The sequence below is a fragment of the Ranitomeya variabilis genome, chromosome 2, assembly GCF_051348905.1.
Source record: "Ranitomeya variabilis isolate aRanVar5 chromosome 2, aRanVar5.hap1, whole genome shotgun sequence".
Taxonomy (NCBI): Eukaryota; Metazoa; Chordata; class Amphibia; order Anura; family Dendrobatidae; genus Ranitomeya; species Ranitomeya variabilis.
The window spans coordinates 89,704,112-89,722,141 of NC_135233.1; the positions used below are offsets into that span (position 1 = coordinate 89,704,112).

The 18,030-nt window shown below is 39.8% G+C and overlaps 1 protein-coding gene across 1 annotated transcript; it reads left to right on the forward strand.

The window, feature by feature from the left end:
• Positions 1-581: 581 nt before the first annotated feature.
• Positions 582-17,001, forward strand: LOC143803661 (uncharacterized). The gene is made up of 11 exons (XM_077281443.1): positions 582-812; positions 2,135-2,179; positions 2,803-2,904; positions 4,472-4,592; positions 5,420-5,499; positions 9,895-10,023; positions 10,310-10,471; positions 12,070-12,204; positions 13,064-13,225; positions 15,970-16,075; positions 16,998-17,001. The coding sequence occupies exons 1-11, from the start codon at positions 659-661 to the stop codon at positions 16,999-17,001; spliced, it is 1,200 nt and encodes a 399-aa protein (XP_077137558.1). The 5' UTR covers positions 582-658.
• Positions 17,002-18,030: the final 1,029 nt, after the last annotated feature.

Sequence of the window (18,030 nt, forward strand, 5' to 3'; positions counted from 1 at the left end):
TGGTCTTTGCGTCTTCCTTCAACCTTAATAACTATGTTACTATGTAAGGATATCCCATCAGTGTTAATGTTCTGGACAACCCCTTAAATAGTTTTGCACACAGTGTACCAATACTACCACATACAAGAAACAATTAAATAAAAAAAAAAAATAATGTCCCTCTATGTGCCCCTAATATATTAATAATTTCCTCCTATGTGACCCATATACAGTAATATTGTCCCCTTATCTGGCCCCCATATAGTAATAATGTCCCCCTATGCTGCCCCCATACATTAATATTGGCCCCTATGTGGCACTCATCTGGTAAACCTGTCCCTCATGTGTTCATCATGAGTTAATATTGTCATATGTTAATATGCGGCCCCCATACATTCATAATATCCTCTAATGCAGCTTGGTCCTTGTAGACTAATATTATATTAATCATATATAGATTGATGGAGCTGCTCCATGTTTAGTGGTTGCAGTTATCTGACCCATTGTGACATCACTCGTGTTCCGCTCCCTCGTGTTCCGCACATCATAATGTCACATTGAGATCTCCATTGTGACATCACGGAATGTGTGGATATAAGGCAGCGACGCTGCAGGAAGAGGCTTTGTCTGAAGAAGCTCACTGTGTATTACACATTAAGCGATATTTCTTCAGGCTAAAATGCTCTTTCGATTTCTTTTAATCGTGAGTGTGCTATTAGCATCTGTGGAAGGCGCGCCTGTCAACATCCGCCGCCATGATTCCTGGCCAAAGCATATGGCGCCAATCAACATCCGCCGCCATGATTCCTGGCCAAAGCAGACAATCCCAGCAGGTAAGTACTTTTCCAAATATTCACATATTATGGGGTAAACACCATTAGGCTGGGTGAAGGCTTATTTTTTGTGCCCTGTGTTCACATTTTTACTGATACCATTTTGGGGTCGATTCAATGTTTTGATCGCCTTTTATTGCAATGTTGCGGCTGCCAAAAATTTTATTTTGGCGATTTTAATTTTTAATCATTTCCTCCTATGTGACCCATATACAGTAATTTTGTCCTCTTATCTGGCCTCCATATAGTAATAATGTCCCTCTATGCTGCCCCCATACATTAATATTGGCCCCTATGTGGCACTCATCTGGTAAACCTGTCCCTCATTTGTTCATCATGAGTTAATATTGTCACAATATGTGGCCCAGTAGTAGTAATGTCTCCCTGTGCCCCAACACATGAATAATGTCTCTCTCTACGGCCCCCATACATTCATAATACCCTCTAACGCGGCTTGGTCCTTATACATTAATATTATATTAATCATATATAGATTGATGGAGCTGCTCCATGTTTAGTGGTTGCAGTTATCTGACCCATTGTGACATCACTCGTGTTCCGCTCCTCGTGTTCCGCACATCATAATGTCACATTGAGATCTCCATTGACAAATGCAGCGATAACAAAAGTGTATTTAGAATTATTTTTTAAAGTGTTTAATTTTGAATGAACTTTTTTCAGTTTTTACTGTATTTTTACTGTACTCAATAGTCCTCTTTAGGGACTTGAAGCTGTGATTGTCTGGTTGATTGTGCTATATATAACTGTGGATAAACACTGCTATGTATAGCTAAAGCCACGTTCTCCTATGAACGCCAGCTACAGGCTGACTTTCACAAGAGGATCCGCACAACAAGCATGGCATCTTCAGCAGATCCTCAGCTGTCATGGCAACCCATAGTCACCCCACAATATGTCACGGGTACGCCGATCAGCTTCTGATATGTCAGAGATTCATAGTGGCATTAAACAGGTTAACACCCATCGGTGGAGCTCTACTCCACCCGCAACTGTTAAAATCACATGAATCAGCCATTAACTGCCGGGAGACATGCAGGCTTGATATGCGAATGATATTAAAGACAAGGACACGACCTTTGACGTACATGTACGTCAAAGGTCATGAAGGAACTAATGCTAATTACATGGCCAGGACTCATATAAGCGTTTAATCAAATAATATATAGATAAGCCATAGAGGTGTAATACTGCGGGCTGGATACAATAACTTCTACATATAATAGAAGGGAGGTATAGGAAATACATGTCACTTCTGATTTTCTCAGCAGATATCTTCTTTAATGTCTATTTTTCATTTCTAGGCAACACTAATCACCTGATCTTTGGTCCGTGCTCAAAAACATGCGGTAAGTAGCTCACAATTAAGATATAGCCTTCACATTCAACATTTCACATCTGGCACCAGAACCTACTGACAATCACTAATAGGACCCAGTGTAATATGATGGGTGTCAGACTCCGCTTCATTAGAGATGCCGAATATTTGCTCTTATATCACTTTTATTGAGTGGCGGAGATTGTTAATAAGTCACGTGATACATTTCATGGAGGAGTCTTCATGTGTTACCCCCTCCCATCCTGTATTCCCTATTCTAGGCTCTCAAACTAATTGTAAGAGTAAATGTAGATCTTCCTGTAAGGAATAATGGAGTCACTTGTGTCTGTGATCGTCAGTCGTGTGATTTCATCATTACCACAGGGGAAATAATAGTTTTATGACTAACGGGGACCAATTTGTCCAACATGTTGGGATTTCCTATAATTGTGATCTGTGCAGTCCTAGAGTTACTTATAAGAAATGGTCCTAGGTCTGGATAAGTAAATTAGGTGCCATGAATAATATATATATTAGTAGCTGTAGACATCTGATGTTCTCCTCCACTAGAAGACTACCGAGAATTACACTGATACATTGAGAAAAGTTCCTACAGTGTTTTCCTACAACTAATTGATGTCTCATTCTTTTCAGGCATCGGGACCAGGGTGGTCTATAAAACCAGAGGCTGCCAAAACGGACAGGACAAGTGTTTTCTCCGCACGGAACAGTGCAAAGGACCTGAGGATTGTGGATGTAAGTCACATAGTTACGTGGATCGGTTATCTATTATCTGTCAGTGCTAATCTGAAGTAAACCCGATGTTCTGTAGCCAATGTTCCTTCCTAATAAATGCTGCAATTAGACTCCACTCCTGGATCAATCCCTCTTCTCCAGTAATCTAGAGCAGATATCTAGTAATATTATCTATTTAGGGAAAAGCCTCCAGATGTCTTTTATCCTTTTTTGCTCTAGACACACAGGCCCTTTTGAGGTGTTTACATGCCTGGATATAGAAAGATAGATCCGGGGCCTAACGATCGAGGTCACAGTGAGTGCGACCAGGCCTGGGTAGTTGGGCCCTGCAGACATACACTGAGCTGAAATTCACTGCGGCACAAATATTCACCGAGTGGCGCATGCTAGTGATGTCATGCGCTTCCCGTCACTGGCGCGCTAAAGTCAGCTGGCGGCTTCTGCTCCGGCTATGGGAGAAGATGTCACAAGCAGTAGGAGTGGGGGAATTTGAATAGAATCATTTCATTTTTTTACTTTTGTTAGCGAAGAGCTGTAGGACAGGGATATTATTACTGGAAAAATATACCAGGATGGGGATATATATAACTGGAAGGAGCAGAGAATGGGGGCATTATACCAGGAAAGGCCCAGGATGGAGGACATTATACCAGGAAGAGGCAAAGTATTGGGGACATTATACCAGGAAAGGTAGACATTATACCAGGAAAGGGCCCAGGTTGAAAGGACATTATACCAGGAAGAGGCCAAGGATATAGACGTTATATCAAGATGATGGATATTATTACTGAATGAGGTCATGGATGGAGAACATTATTACAGGAATGGGTTAGGATGGGGACATTATTATGGCAAAAGGCCAGGATGGGTGCTATTATTATATGAAGAATTGGGGACTTTATTACAGGATGGGGACATTTTACATGAGGGGGCAAACACGTATGTCTTAACAGGATCTGGAATGCTACAGGGGACCATACATCTGACAAATTGACAAATATGCAGGTGGGGACCCAGGTCAAAATTTTTCACCGAGACACATCGGCCTCTACCTAAGCAACTGGATAGATCTCTATATTGTCCATTATATCTATTATATATTAATATGGCATCATCCCTGAGACATAATTTTGCAAAACTAAAGTCCCATATTTTTAATCGTCTTGCAGGGTCCTAGAGTCCAATAGAATATATAATACAGTCACAGATTTCTCTGCTGCAGATTGAGCAGGGCTCAGGTTTTGAGCTGTGTATAACCCCGCCACAGCTTTGTGTTTACATTGTATATTGACAGAAAGCGGCTAATCAGTGCTGGAGGCCTGGCTGGACTAGAAGGCGCAAGACCAGTTGTCCTGTAGTGATAATCAATTGCTGGTAAAACTGATTCTATTGAAACAGTCCAGTAATTGACACATCGGTATAATAAAGGTCTATGCTTCTACATTATGGCTATCTCAGATAACATGGCAAAAGCCTGGTGACAGATTCCCTTTGATAATAATGGCATAGTGTATTACAGACAAGTTATTGAATATATATAATATACATATTCTTTCTTCTTTTTCAGTGGATGGTATTGTTCCTACAAAGATCTCTTGGAATAATAAATACACCATTTATATTGCCGTTTCCATCAGCATATTCCTCCTTGGACTATTAACTGGTGTCATCTGTTACAGCATATGGAGGTGAGTATTGTAAAGGATGATTTATATTGTACATGGGAGTCTGTAAAATAAAATTACATCTTTATTACAGATGAGAGGCTCTGACAAAATTCTGCCAAATCATGCAGGTTTTATTTAGAGATTCGATTTACAGCAACATTATTCTTCATAAATTGATTGTTCCCTATTATGCTCTGGGGTCTCCCCAGTCCCAGATCATAATAAATGAAGGATGTAAGAAGTAAATAAAGTTCATACATCACCAAGCCCCTCTCCGGAAGCCCCCAATGCTCTCTGCCTGCAACTCCGGCCCAGTGTTGGCTCTTGGTTGGGGCTTACATGAGCAAAGACCTTTCAGGGCCCACTTGTAGCCAAAGTTCCAATCCAAAGGGAACACTTGGCCAGAGGCGCAGTACAATGGTAGTGTGGAAACCTGGCCATCGAGAATAAAGCAGCAGAAGTCGGTCAGAGAGGAGAGCTAAACTTTTTGCCAGCGCTCTACTGTTCCACAAGCTGGAGGCTGCAGCTAGCTTCCACTTTGCTTTATTCGCGTGGAGTAAATTACAAAAAATCTGTGTTTTGTAAATATGAGCAAAATTCAATTCCACTCAAATAAATCCACTCATGGCTAATCTTCACATTACCTTACAATCCAGTATGATCCACACATATTGAACTTTCATGTACATGAAATATGGTTGATAAATACCAAAATCTTACTTATTGCCAATGTTTCTACAGAATGTAAGAGACAAAATGAAAAACATAAGAGTCTTTATTTCATTCTGCAGAATAGATACGTTACTCTGTAATTCACAATATATTCCTTATATTTTACTATTTTAAAGATATCTGAAAAAGGATAAATCCAAGGGAAATGATGAATCTGATGAAGACTACTACAGAGTGACTACTGCGAATCCTCTTGGTAAGTACAGCCTAACCAATCTGACACTAAAGCAGTTCTCCAGGATAAGAATAACAGGGCTGCCATAAAAAGAACAAAAAAACCCCTATGCTTTCAAACTCTTCAGCTTGTTCATGGTATTGCAGCTCTGTACCATTCCCTTCACTGGAGCTGAGCTACAATACCAGGCACAACCTGTACACAGGGGTGGTCTTACATTTCAAACAAACCAATTATATTTTTCTAACCCTGGACAAGACTATGAAATCTATATGCCAATAGTTATTGTTTTCCTTTTTCACAACTTGGTAACAGCTTCATGACGTTGATGACTTACTCTGGGGACATTTGATACGTAATTAATAGAAGAACATCTTTTTAGAAATGGTCTCTTAACCCTATTGCGCCAGAGCCTTTTTTTGCCTTCATGACCAGGCCAATTTTTTTCATTCTGACCAGTGTCACTTTCTGTGGCAATAACTCTTTAACACTTCAATAGATCCCACCGATTCTGAGACAGTTTTTTAGTTACATTTTGTACTCCATTATAGTGTTAAAATTTGTTCAATATAAATTGCATTTATGTCTGAAAATATGCTAAATGTGAAGAAAATTCTGAATTTTTTTTTAATTTTTAAGTTCTTAAACCAGAGTGTTGTCACACAAAATAGTTAATAAATAACATTTCCCGCATGTCTATCATCAGCACAATTTTTGAAACATAATCTTTTTTCTTAGGAAGTTAAAGGGGTTAAAAGTTGATCAGCGATTTCTCATTTTTCCAACTAAATTTGCAAAAACAATTTTTTTAGGGACCACATCACATTTGAAGTTACTTTGAGGAGATTTTAATGCAGAAAATACCCAAAAGTGACAAAATTCTAAAAACTGCACCCCTCAAAGTGCTCAAAACCAAATTCAAAAAGTTTATCAAGCCTTCAGGTGTTTCACAGGAATGATGACACCTGTCAGAGCTATCGCTCTGCACTGGAATTACAGTGCTTGCAGGACCCTGGGGGTCATGAGTGCTGCGGGACCACCGACTATGTCATTACAAATGTCGGCGCTGCACAGAGCCCAGCGAGCGCCGTTTATCTACAGTGGGCAGTTGTGAAACTGTTAAAGTATCTTGTCAAAGATAAGCACTAACAGTAGATGTAATAAAAAAACATGGAGAAAATTTTATTTAAAAGAATTATGATTTCTTTGATCTCTTTAACAGGAAAACATGAGGATGGACCAATGGACAATGAGAGAGATGTCCTTGAGAACGCCAACATCTCTACTCCCCGTCCAGTTGATGTTGTCATCAATATTGAAACAGATAAGGATGTGGCCATTTCCTCTCACAGTAAGTTCTCAGGGCTTTTATTACATATTTTTTTAATATAAAAAAGAGCTTAATAAAAACAGTATTAATGACTTACTTACAATGCCATCACTGTCCCCATTGTGGCTTACAATCAAGATTCCCCATTAGTATGTCTTTGGAGTGTGGGAAGAACCCGGAGGAAACCCACACAAACATCTTGCAAATGTTGTCCTCGGTGGGATTTTAACCAAGGACCTCAGTGCTGCAAGGCTGTAGTGCTAACCACTGAGCCAATGTTTCAATTTTTTTTCAATAAACATATGGAAGCTTTTCTTTGGGAAGATTTTAATACTAATTTCAATATTCTACAGGAAAGCATGAGGAACAAACAAAAACTGTGACTGATATCGCTCCTCATGGACCCATGGTAGAAGAGAGAGAAATCCTCAACAGCACCATGATCCCTATGCCTGATACCGCTGATGCGGTAATCAATATGGGCCCAGATGAGGACGTGGTCACCGCCCCTGACAGTAAGTTAATTTTGTCTTAACCCTGATAGAAAAGATTGCTGACATCACCCACCCATTTATGCAAACTATTTATGATCTGTTAATACCAATCGGTCCCTTAAGTCTCTCTTTGGTGATTTATATATTGATTATAAAGAACATATCAAATCCTGGTGGGAAATAAAGGCACTGGAAAATTACATAAAAAACAGAGTGGTGCCCAGAGGTCTCAGGATTAATTTTAATCCATCACCCAGAACTGCATCTCCAGAGTTGCTTACTAAGGGTACTGTCACACAGTGCAATTTTGATCGCTACGACGGTACGATTCGTGACGTTCTAGCGATATCGTTACGATATCGCAGTGTCTGACACGCAGCAGCGATCAGGGATCCTGCTGAGAATCGTACGTCGTAGCAGATCGTATGGAACTTTCTTTCGTCGCTTGATCACCCGCTGACATCGCTGGATCGTTGTGTGTGACAGCGATCCAGCGATGTGTTCGCTTGTAACCAGGGTAAACATCGGGTAACTAAGCGCAGGGCCGCGCTTAGTAACCCGATGTTTACCGTGGTTACCATCGTAAACGTAAAAAAAACAAACAGCACATACTTACATTCCGGTGTCTGTTCCTCTGCGTCTCAGCTTCTCTGCACTGTGAGCGCCGGCCAGCCAGAAAGCGAGCACAGCGGTGACGTCTGACGTCACCGCTCTGCTTTCCGGCCGCTGTGCTTACACAGTGCAGAGAAGCTGAGACGCAGAGGAACAGACACCGGAATGTAAGTATGTACTGTTTGTTTTTTTTACGTTTACGATGGTAACCACGGTAAACATCGGGTTACTAAGCGCGGCCCTGCGCTTAGTTACCCGATGTTTACCCTGGTTACCCGGGGACTTCAGCATCGCTCCAGCGCCGTGATTGCAACGTGTGACCGCAGTCTACGACGCTGGAGCGATAATCATACGATCGCTGCGACGTCACGGATCGTGCCGTCGTAGCGATCAAAATGGTACTGTGTGACAGTACCCTAAGTGGTTAAAGGAGTCAGTAGACTCATTGTTGAGGATTATGCAGACATCAAGGGTCGTCCTATTGTTCAGGTTCTGACTCTTTGACTCAAAATTGTGGCATATATAGATAAAATACTTTGTTCCTTTGTTCTTGCCCTTCCTTCCTGTGAGAGACAGAATCTTACAATGTGATTTTCTGGATTTAGTTTATGATTTTTACATCATTGATTTTCATTTTATTGCATAAAATAAGTATTTGATCAGCTACCAACCAGCGAGAATTCTGGCTCTCGGAGAACTGCTAGTTTTTCTTTAAGAATTTCTCCTACTCTACACTCATTACCTGTATTAATTGCACCTGTTTGAACTTGTTATCTGAATAAAAGACACCTGTCCACACACTCAATTAATCACTCTCCAACCTCTCCACCATTGATAAACTTGACCGATCTGGAGAAGATCAGTATGGAGGAGTGGGCCAACATCCCTGCTGCAGTGTGTGAAAACTTGGGAAAGAACTACTACATATGACCCTGTAATTGCAAAGAAAGGTTTCTGTACCAAATATTAAGTTCTGTTTTTCTATTGTATCAAATACTTATTTCATATAATAAAATGCAAATAAATTATGCAAAAATCATACAATGTGATTTTCTGGATTTTTTTAAGATTCTATCTCTCATAGTTGAAGTGTACTTACAATAAAAATTATAGAACTCTCCTTTCTTTGCACGTGGGTAAACTTGCAGAATTGGCAGTGTGTCAAATTCCTATTTTCCCCACTGTATGTAGCATTACACTGACCAGTGTAATTTTATGTGATAATAACTCTTGAACGCTTCAACGGATCCCACTGATTCAGTTTTTTCATTACACATTGTACTCCATTATAGTGGTAAAATGTGTTCAATATAAATTGCGTTTATGTCTCAAAATATCGGAAATGTGAAGGAAAATTCTGAAAATGTTGCAATTTTTAATTTTTTTATTTTTAAGTCCTTAAACCAGAGTGTTGTCACACAAAATAGTTAATAAATAACATTTCCCACATGTCTATCATCAGCACAATTTTTGAAACATAATTTTTTTCTTAGGAAGTTAAAGGGGTTTATAATTGATCAGCGATTTCTCATTTTTCCAACTAAATTTGCAAAAACAATTTTTTTAGGGACCACATCACATTTGAAGTTACTTTGAGGAGATTTTAATACAAAAGATACCCAAAAGTGACACTATTCTAAAAACTGCACTCCTCAAAGGGCTCAAAACCAAATTCAAAAAGTTTATCAACCCTTCAGGTGTTTCACAGGAATGATGACACCTGTCAGAGCTATCGCTCTGCACTGGAATTACAGTGCTTGCAGGACCCTTGGGGTCATGAGTGCAGCGGGACCACCGACTATGTCATTACAAACGTCGGCGGTGCACAGAGCCCAGCGAGCGCCAACGTTTATTTACAGTGGGCAGTTGTGAAACTGTTAAAGTATCTTGTCAAAGATAAGCACTAACAGTAGATGTAATAAAAAAACATGGAGAAAATTTTATTTAAAAAAATTATTATTTCTTTGATCTCTTTAACAGGAAAACATGAGGATGGACCAATGGTCAAAGAGAGAGATGTCCTTGAGAACGCCAACATCTCTACTCCCGGTCCAGTTGATGTTGTCATCAATATTGAAACAGATAAGGATGTGGCCATTTCCTCTGACAGTAAGTTCTCAGTATTACCAATTTACTTACAATGTCATCACTGTCCCCATTGTGGCTTACAATCAAGATTCCCCATCAGTATGTCTTTGGAGTGTGGAAAGAACCCAGAGGAAACCCACACAAACTCCTTCCAAACGTTGTCCTTGGTGGGATTTTAACCTAGAACCTCATTGCTGCAAGGCTGTAGTGCTAACCACTGAGCCAATGTTTACATTTTTTTCAATAAACATTTGGAACCTTTTGTTTGGGAAGATTTTAATACTAATTTCAATATTCTACTTTACAGGAAAGCATGAGGAACAAACAAAAATTGTGACTGATATCGCTCCACAAGGACCCATGGTGGAAAAGAGAGAAATCCTCAACAGCACCATGATCCCTGTGCCTGATGCCATTGATGAAGTAGTCAATATGGGCCCAGATGAGGACGCTGTCACCGCCCCTGACAGTAAGTTAATTTTGCCTTGACCCTGATAGAAAAGATTGCTGACATCACCCACCCAAAACCCCCAAACAGCTGTTATTCTAACTTTTTTTTGCTTGCATAAAATGAACACTTTATAACAATATGCTATTGATTTGCAGTTTAAAGAGGACTTTTCACCAAAGTTTTCTGGTTGAACTGGTCACATGATGTAATAGTGACTGCAGAGTGAAATACAATGATTATGTTATTTTTTTATTTTTGCATTACACATTAGTGTGATGACTGATGCATCTCTGGACAGACAGTGTGGGGAAGAGGCAGGACAGCAGAGATGGTGACTGTGCTATCAAAGGATGAAAGCTGATAGAAGGGTCTGTAATGTGACATAGATAAACTCAGTTGTGCTGTCTCCGCCTCCACACTGACTCATGCAGAAGGTTAGACCAGGAGATTAGGGCTGTATCCTCACATCTCACACATTGAGAAACCAGCTCTAAGCTATTGTGGCGCTGTGTTCTTTTTCTGATGTGTTGCTTGTTGCTTATGCTTTTTTTTTTCATAGGTTGAAAAAGACTTAGGTCCATCAAGTTCAACCTTTCTCCACCAATTGTGTATTCTGTCACTAAATTAACTATAACCCACAATGTTATGTGTATTGAGGAAGTCATCCAGATCTTTTTGAAAAGCTGTTATAGTGTCTGCAATTACTACCTCTTGTAGTCGGCATTCCAAAGTCTGACTGCTCTAACTGTAAAGAACACTTTCCTAATTAGCTACAGTTATCGTCTTTTTTCCATCGGTAATGTGTACCTCTTAGTCCCAAATATGGTCCTTGCAAGGAATAAGTAATGTACTAACCCTTTGTATTGACGACACATATATTTATATAAGTTAATGAGATCTCATGTAAGAAGCCCAACTTTTCCACCTCTCATCATATGAGAGGCCTTCCATCCCATGTAATAATCTAGTTTCCCACTTTTGAACTGATTCTAATATCTGAATTTCCTTTTTTTAAATGTGCAGCCCCAAACTGGATCCCATATTCTAGATGTGGCCAGTGTCATAGAGGGAAAAGAAGTACACCCCCTGTGAAAACTCTCTGGCAATTCCCACTCTGATTTCACAAAAGTTACCTTAGTAACGACAAGTATTTTAATTATTAAATTCTACTTAACTGAGGCAAATTTAAAAAAAAAGTTTTATTCCACTTTACTGCCAATATTACATCATGTGTCCAGTTCAACAAGAAACATTTGTGGTGAATAGTCTTCTTTACAGAGAACCAGTCATCAAGAAAATACAGTTTAAAATGCAGGTTCCATATTAGAGAGCAGAGGAAGCGGAGTAGACTGAGATATAGTTCTGTGAGGAAAGATTCAGTAAAACCCATTTTTTAATCCCGTCACGACATTGAGGTTTTCTCTTTTTGTGTTTCTGTTTTTTCTCCCCTTCTGAAAATATATTAGAAACACAATGAAAAGAAAAACAACCTTGTAAAAATCGTCTCTTAAAGAATCTTGTTGGTAAAAGATCCGTAAATGTAGATGTAATTAACTATGGGAAACATAGAGAAGTGTTTATTATCAAAATACTGATTTCTGTGGTTTCTGTTACAGGAAATCATAAAGCTCCTCGCGGACCCTTGGCTGAAGAAAGGGACAAGCTCAAAAACATCAAACTCCCTCCCGGTCGGGTTAGAGATATAGTCGCCAAATACACGGCATATCAGAACGCGATCATCAACTCTGACAGTAAGTACTCAGGATTTTTATGACATAAATTTAATGGAAAAACGCCCTTATAAAAAAAGCCTCTTAAAGGAAAATGTCAGTGAATAAACTCTAGACATAGAGGTAACTCTACTGGTTTGGTCCATCTTTTTTATACATCACTGTACCAATTAGAGGTTATAACATTTATATGATGTGTATTTTATATATTTATCTCACTTACAGTGGGGAATATAAGTATTTGATGCAATGACAATTTTGCAAGTTTTCCCACCTACAAAGAATGGAGAGGTCTGTAATTTTTATCATAGGTACACTTCACCTGTGAGACACAGAATCTTACAATGTGATTTTCTGGATTTAGTTTATGATTTTTATATCATTGATTTGCATTTTATTGCATGAAATAAGTATTTGATCACCTACCAACCAGCAAGAATTCTGGCTCTCGGAGAACTGTTAGTTTTTCTTTAAGAATTTCTCCTACTCTACACTCATTACCTGTATTAATTGCACCTGTTTGAACTTGTTATCTGTATAAAAGACACCTGTCCACACACTCAATCAATCACACTCCAACCTCTCCACCATTGCCGAAACTTGACAGATATGGAGAAGATATCGTTTTGTGAGGAAAGATTCAGTACAACACATTTTTTAATCCCTTCACGACATTGAGGTTTTCCCTTTTTGCGTTTCTGTTTTTTCCCCCCTTCTGAAAATATATTAGAAACACAATGAAAAGAAAAACAACCTTTTAAAAATGGTCTCTTAAAGAATATTGTGGGTAAAAGATCCGTAGACGTAGAGCTAGTACTCTATGGGAAACATAGAGAAGTGTTTATTATCAAAATACTGATTTCTGTGGTTTCTGATACAGGAAAACATGAGAATAAACGAAATATTGGAAATTATGAAGCTCCTTGCGGACCCTTGGCTGGAAAAAGGGACAACCTCAAAACCATCGAAATCCCTTCCCCTCGGGTTAGAGATATAGTCGCCAAATACAAGGCATATCAGAACGCGATCATCAACTCTGACAGTAAGTACTCAGGATTTTTATGACATAAATTTAATGGAAAAACGCCATTATAAAAAAAGCCTCTTAAAGGAAAATGTCAGTGAATAAACAATAGACACAGAGGTAACTCTACTGGTTTGGTCCATCTTTTTTATACATCACTGTACCAATTAGAGGTTATAACATTTATATGATGTGTATTTTATATATTTATCTGACTTACAGTGGGGAATATAAGTATTTGATGCAATGACAATTTTGCAAGTTTTCCCACCTACAAAGAATGGAGAGGTCTGTAATTATTATCATAGGTACACTTCAACTGTGAGAGACAGAATCTTACAATGTGATTTTCTGGATTTAGTTTATGATTTTTATATCATTGATTTGCATTTTATTGCATGAAATAAGTATTTGATCACCTACCAACCAGCGAAAATTCTGGCTCTCGGAGAACTGTTAGTTTATCTTTAAGAATTTCTCCTACTCTACACATAAAAGATGAGAAAAAAAGGTTATATTATACTCACCCTGGGGCGGTCCCGGTCCGGTCCAATGGGCGTCACGGTCCGGAGCCTCCTATCTTCATCAGATGACGTCCTCTTCTGGTCTTCACGCTGCGGCTCCGGCGCAGGCGTACTTTGTCTGCTCTGTTGAGGGCAGAGCAAAGTACTGCAGTGCGCAGGCGCTGGGCCTGTCTGATCTTTCCCGGCACCTGCGCACTGCAGTACTTTGCTCTGCCCTCAACAGGGCAGACAAAGTACTCCTGCACCGGAGCCGCAGCGTGAAGACAAGAAGAGGACGTCATCCTATGAAGATGGGAGGCCCCTGACTGGACCACGACGCCCATCAGATCGGCACCCGCCCAGGTGAGTATAATATAACCTCTTTTTCTCATCTTTTAGGTTACATCGGGGCTTATTTATCTACAGCATTACAGAATGCTGTAGATAAGCCCCTGATGCCCGTGGGCTTAGCTTTGGGGGTGACAGGTTCCCTTTGAAGAGAACCTGTCACCAAGAAAATACAGGAGAGGAAGCGGAGTAGATTGATTTATAGTTTTGTGAGGAAAGATTCAGAAAAAAAACATTTTTTAATCCGTTTAAGACATTGGGGCTTTCTGTTTTTGGGTTTCTGTTTTATCTCCCCTTCTACCCAGAGCTGTAATTTTTTTTATTTTTTAGTCAATGTGGTCATCTGAGGGATTTTTTTGTGTGGGACGAATTGTTCTTTTGATCAACAACAAAAGGACACCATATTGTGTACTGTAAAACAGGACAAAAATTAAAAGTTCGGTGAAATTGCAAAAAAAAGTGCAATTCCACAAATGTGTCTTTTTTTACTATGTTCACTAAATGCTAAAACTGACCTGCCATTATGGCTCTCCAGCTCATTATGAGTTCTCTTACACCAAATATGTCTAGGTTCTTTTTTATTTACAGTAAGTGGTGAAAAAAAAATCTACAGTTTGTAAAAAAAAAAAAAAAGAAAAAAACAATGTCACCATTTTCCTAGACCAGTAACGTCTCCAATTTTTAGGATCTTGGGCCGGGTGAGGGCTTATTTTTTGCGCGCCGAGCTGACGAGTTGGCGAGTTTTTATTGATGCCATATTGGTGCAGATACGATCTTTTGATTGCCGTTATTGCAATGTTGCAATGCTGCGGCGACCAAAGAAACTTAATTCTGAAATTTTTATTTTTTTTCTCATTACGCCGTTTACTGATCAGATTAATTATTTTTATATTTTGATAGCTCGGGCGTTTCTGAATGCGTTGATACCAAATATGTGTGTATTTTATTTTTTTGTTTTATCACTTTATTTTGAATGGGGCAAAAGAGGGTGATTTGAATTTTAATGTTTTTAATTCTCTTCATATTTTTAAAACATTTTTTTTCTACTTTTTACTTGTTTCAATACTCTATTTAGGAGACTTGAAGCTGCAGTCATCCGTTCGCTTCAGCCCTGCTGCCTGTAGCAGAAATGATCATTTACTATGAGCGCTGGGCTTAGGACGGTGCTCATAGCAGATCAGCAATGACAACCACAGGGGTCTCTTGCAGACCCCGGGTTGTCATGCTATCCCATTGGCACCTCGTATTTATGTGACGGGCACAACGATGGGCGAGATTAGTGATGCGTATCTCCCGTGACCATGATAAATGCCGCCATTTTAAAGATTGACAGCAGCATTTAACAGGTTAACAGCTATGGGTGGATCGTGATTACACTCACGGCTGTTAGGGGCACAGGACAGCTGATCAGATCAGCTCTCATGTGCCTAAAAACATGAGGGTTCAGAATAGTAGCCTGCATGTAATGCAGAGCACAAACTATGATATATATATGTCATAGGTCATGTAGGAGTTAATCATTTAAACTTCTGCTCTTTCTGGGATTTGTGGTCCAGTGGGCAGTCCTATCCATGGTTGACAGCTACCTCTGTATACATACTTGTACAAAGAAATGTGTCAGTTAGTGATAGTACCGCCAACTGGTCCAAAAATCCAAGAAAAAGCAAAGGAATCAATTATTAAAACACAGGTAATACTGAATGTTTTCTCACACAACTACATTATATATCAATCTACTCATCCCCCAGATCTAGTATATGATGTCTGCAGATAGAACTGTGTTTTCATGGTGACAGTTTCCCCTTAAGTCATTTCCTAGTATGCTGGGGGTCTCCAATCCCAGGATGGCTGTAGAGTAGAATCAATGTTCTTTTCATGACCAACTAGTCTCACTAACAGTGTATTTTACAGGACATCAAGAGGACAAAAAACATCTTCCACCTCCTCGGCCTGTTTTAAGAACAACATGTGAACATTGCTTTGTGGAATTTAAAGCCCGCCTCAACCAAAACCGACAGTAAGTTCTTAAGACTTAAATATACGTTTAATGATATGCAGTATGTTATGTTCTAGCATTTACATGCAGTGGGATAACTAATTAGAAATTGATCACTCGAGACCTAAATGTTGATAGCGATATTTTTATTTGTGCAAGCTAAAGCTTCAGACTGGGAGCCAAAACTGGTCTTTGTATGGAGTCTAGCTGGTACCAGCAACATATAATTATTATTTATATAGCACCATTGATTCCGTGGTGCTGTACATGAGAAGGGGTTATACACAAATTACAGCTATCACTTACAGTAAGCAAAGTAACAGTGACAGACTGACCCAGAGGGGAGTTTCCATACTGGTTCTGTTAATGTTTCTAAACTCCATTTCCTTTCAATAAGAGACTAATCAATAATCTAGTAGTCAATCTGTCAGAGGATGGGCTGTAAGGCTAGGATCAGTTCATTGCCTGTAAAGACTAGCGCTGTAATATAATGTAAGAAGCCGCTTCAGAGAGGCAGAGGACATGAACAGTAGTGCCACCTATTCCAAGTAGCAATCTTAAAAGTCACTATCGACTCTTTAAAAAATCTTGCCACATAACTTAGGAAAAGAAGCCAAAGCAGAAATTCCCATTGCAGATATGTGTTTCGGGGTGTTTGCTTCTCATCAGTGTAAAGCAGGAGATCTGATTTTACTGCGTGAGCGACGTATGACATGGGGTTTAAGGGTTTAGGTTTCTTCTTCTTACTTATTCAGATTCCCTGGGAAGCATTGCATGGCCTTTAAGTCTCCATATGCCAACTTGTTGTTCTCCACAAGCAATATAATCTGCAAATGATGTATGACATATACACTTTTCCAGCTGTCTTGCTCATTAAAATCTGTCTCCATATCAATATAGTCATCTTTACTGTTTTGCTAATGTTGTGACATTTATTTTGCAGGTGAGGCAGGGCGGGGTCTCGCTGTGAACCCACAAAGAACATGGGATCCAGCTGGAGACAACTTTACATCAGCAAAGAGAGGCAGATTCCGGGCTCGGTCTCTGTTCTCCACCACTGGATATGACACTACTGGACATTCTACACCACCGGATATGACATTATTGGACATTCAGCAGCTAGATGCACTCACTGAATAAGTGAGTTTCCTACTGCAGAACGAGGCAGATTCCGCTCTCGGTCTCTGTTCTCCACCATTGGATCATATGACATTACTGGACATTCAGCAGCAAGCAGCTAGATGCACTCACTGAATAAGTGAGTTTCCTACTGCAGAACGAGGCAGATTCCAGACTTGGTCTCTGTTCTCCACCACTGGATACGGCATTACAGGACATTCAGCAGCTAGACGCACTCACAAAACCAGTGAGTTTCCTACTGCAGAACGAGGCAGATTCCAGGCTCGGTCTCTGTTCTCCACCATTGGATATATGACATTACTGGACATTCAGCAGCTAGATGCACTCACTGAATAAGTGAGTTTCCTACTGCAGAATGAGGCAGATTCCAGACTTGGTCTCTGTTCTCCACCACTCAGCAGGTAGATGCACTCACTGAATAAGTGAGTTTCCTACTGCAGAACGAGGCAGATTCCAGACTTGGTCTCTGTTCTCCACCACTCAGCAGCTAGATGCACTCACTGAATAAGTGAGTTTCCTACTGCAGAACGAGGCAGATTCCAGACTTGGTCTCTGTTCTCCACCACTCAGCAGCTAGATGCACTCACTGAATAAGTGAGTTTCCTACTGCAGAACGAGGCAGATTCCAGACTTGGTCTCTGTTCTCCACCACTCAGCAGCTAGATGCACTCACTGAATAAGTGAGTTTCCTACTGCAGAACGAGGCAGATTCCGCTCTCGGTCTCTGTTCTCCACCACTGGATATGACACTACTGGACATTCTACACCACCGGATATGACACTACTGGACATTCTACACCACCGGATATGACATTATTGGACATTCAGCAGCTAGA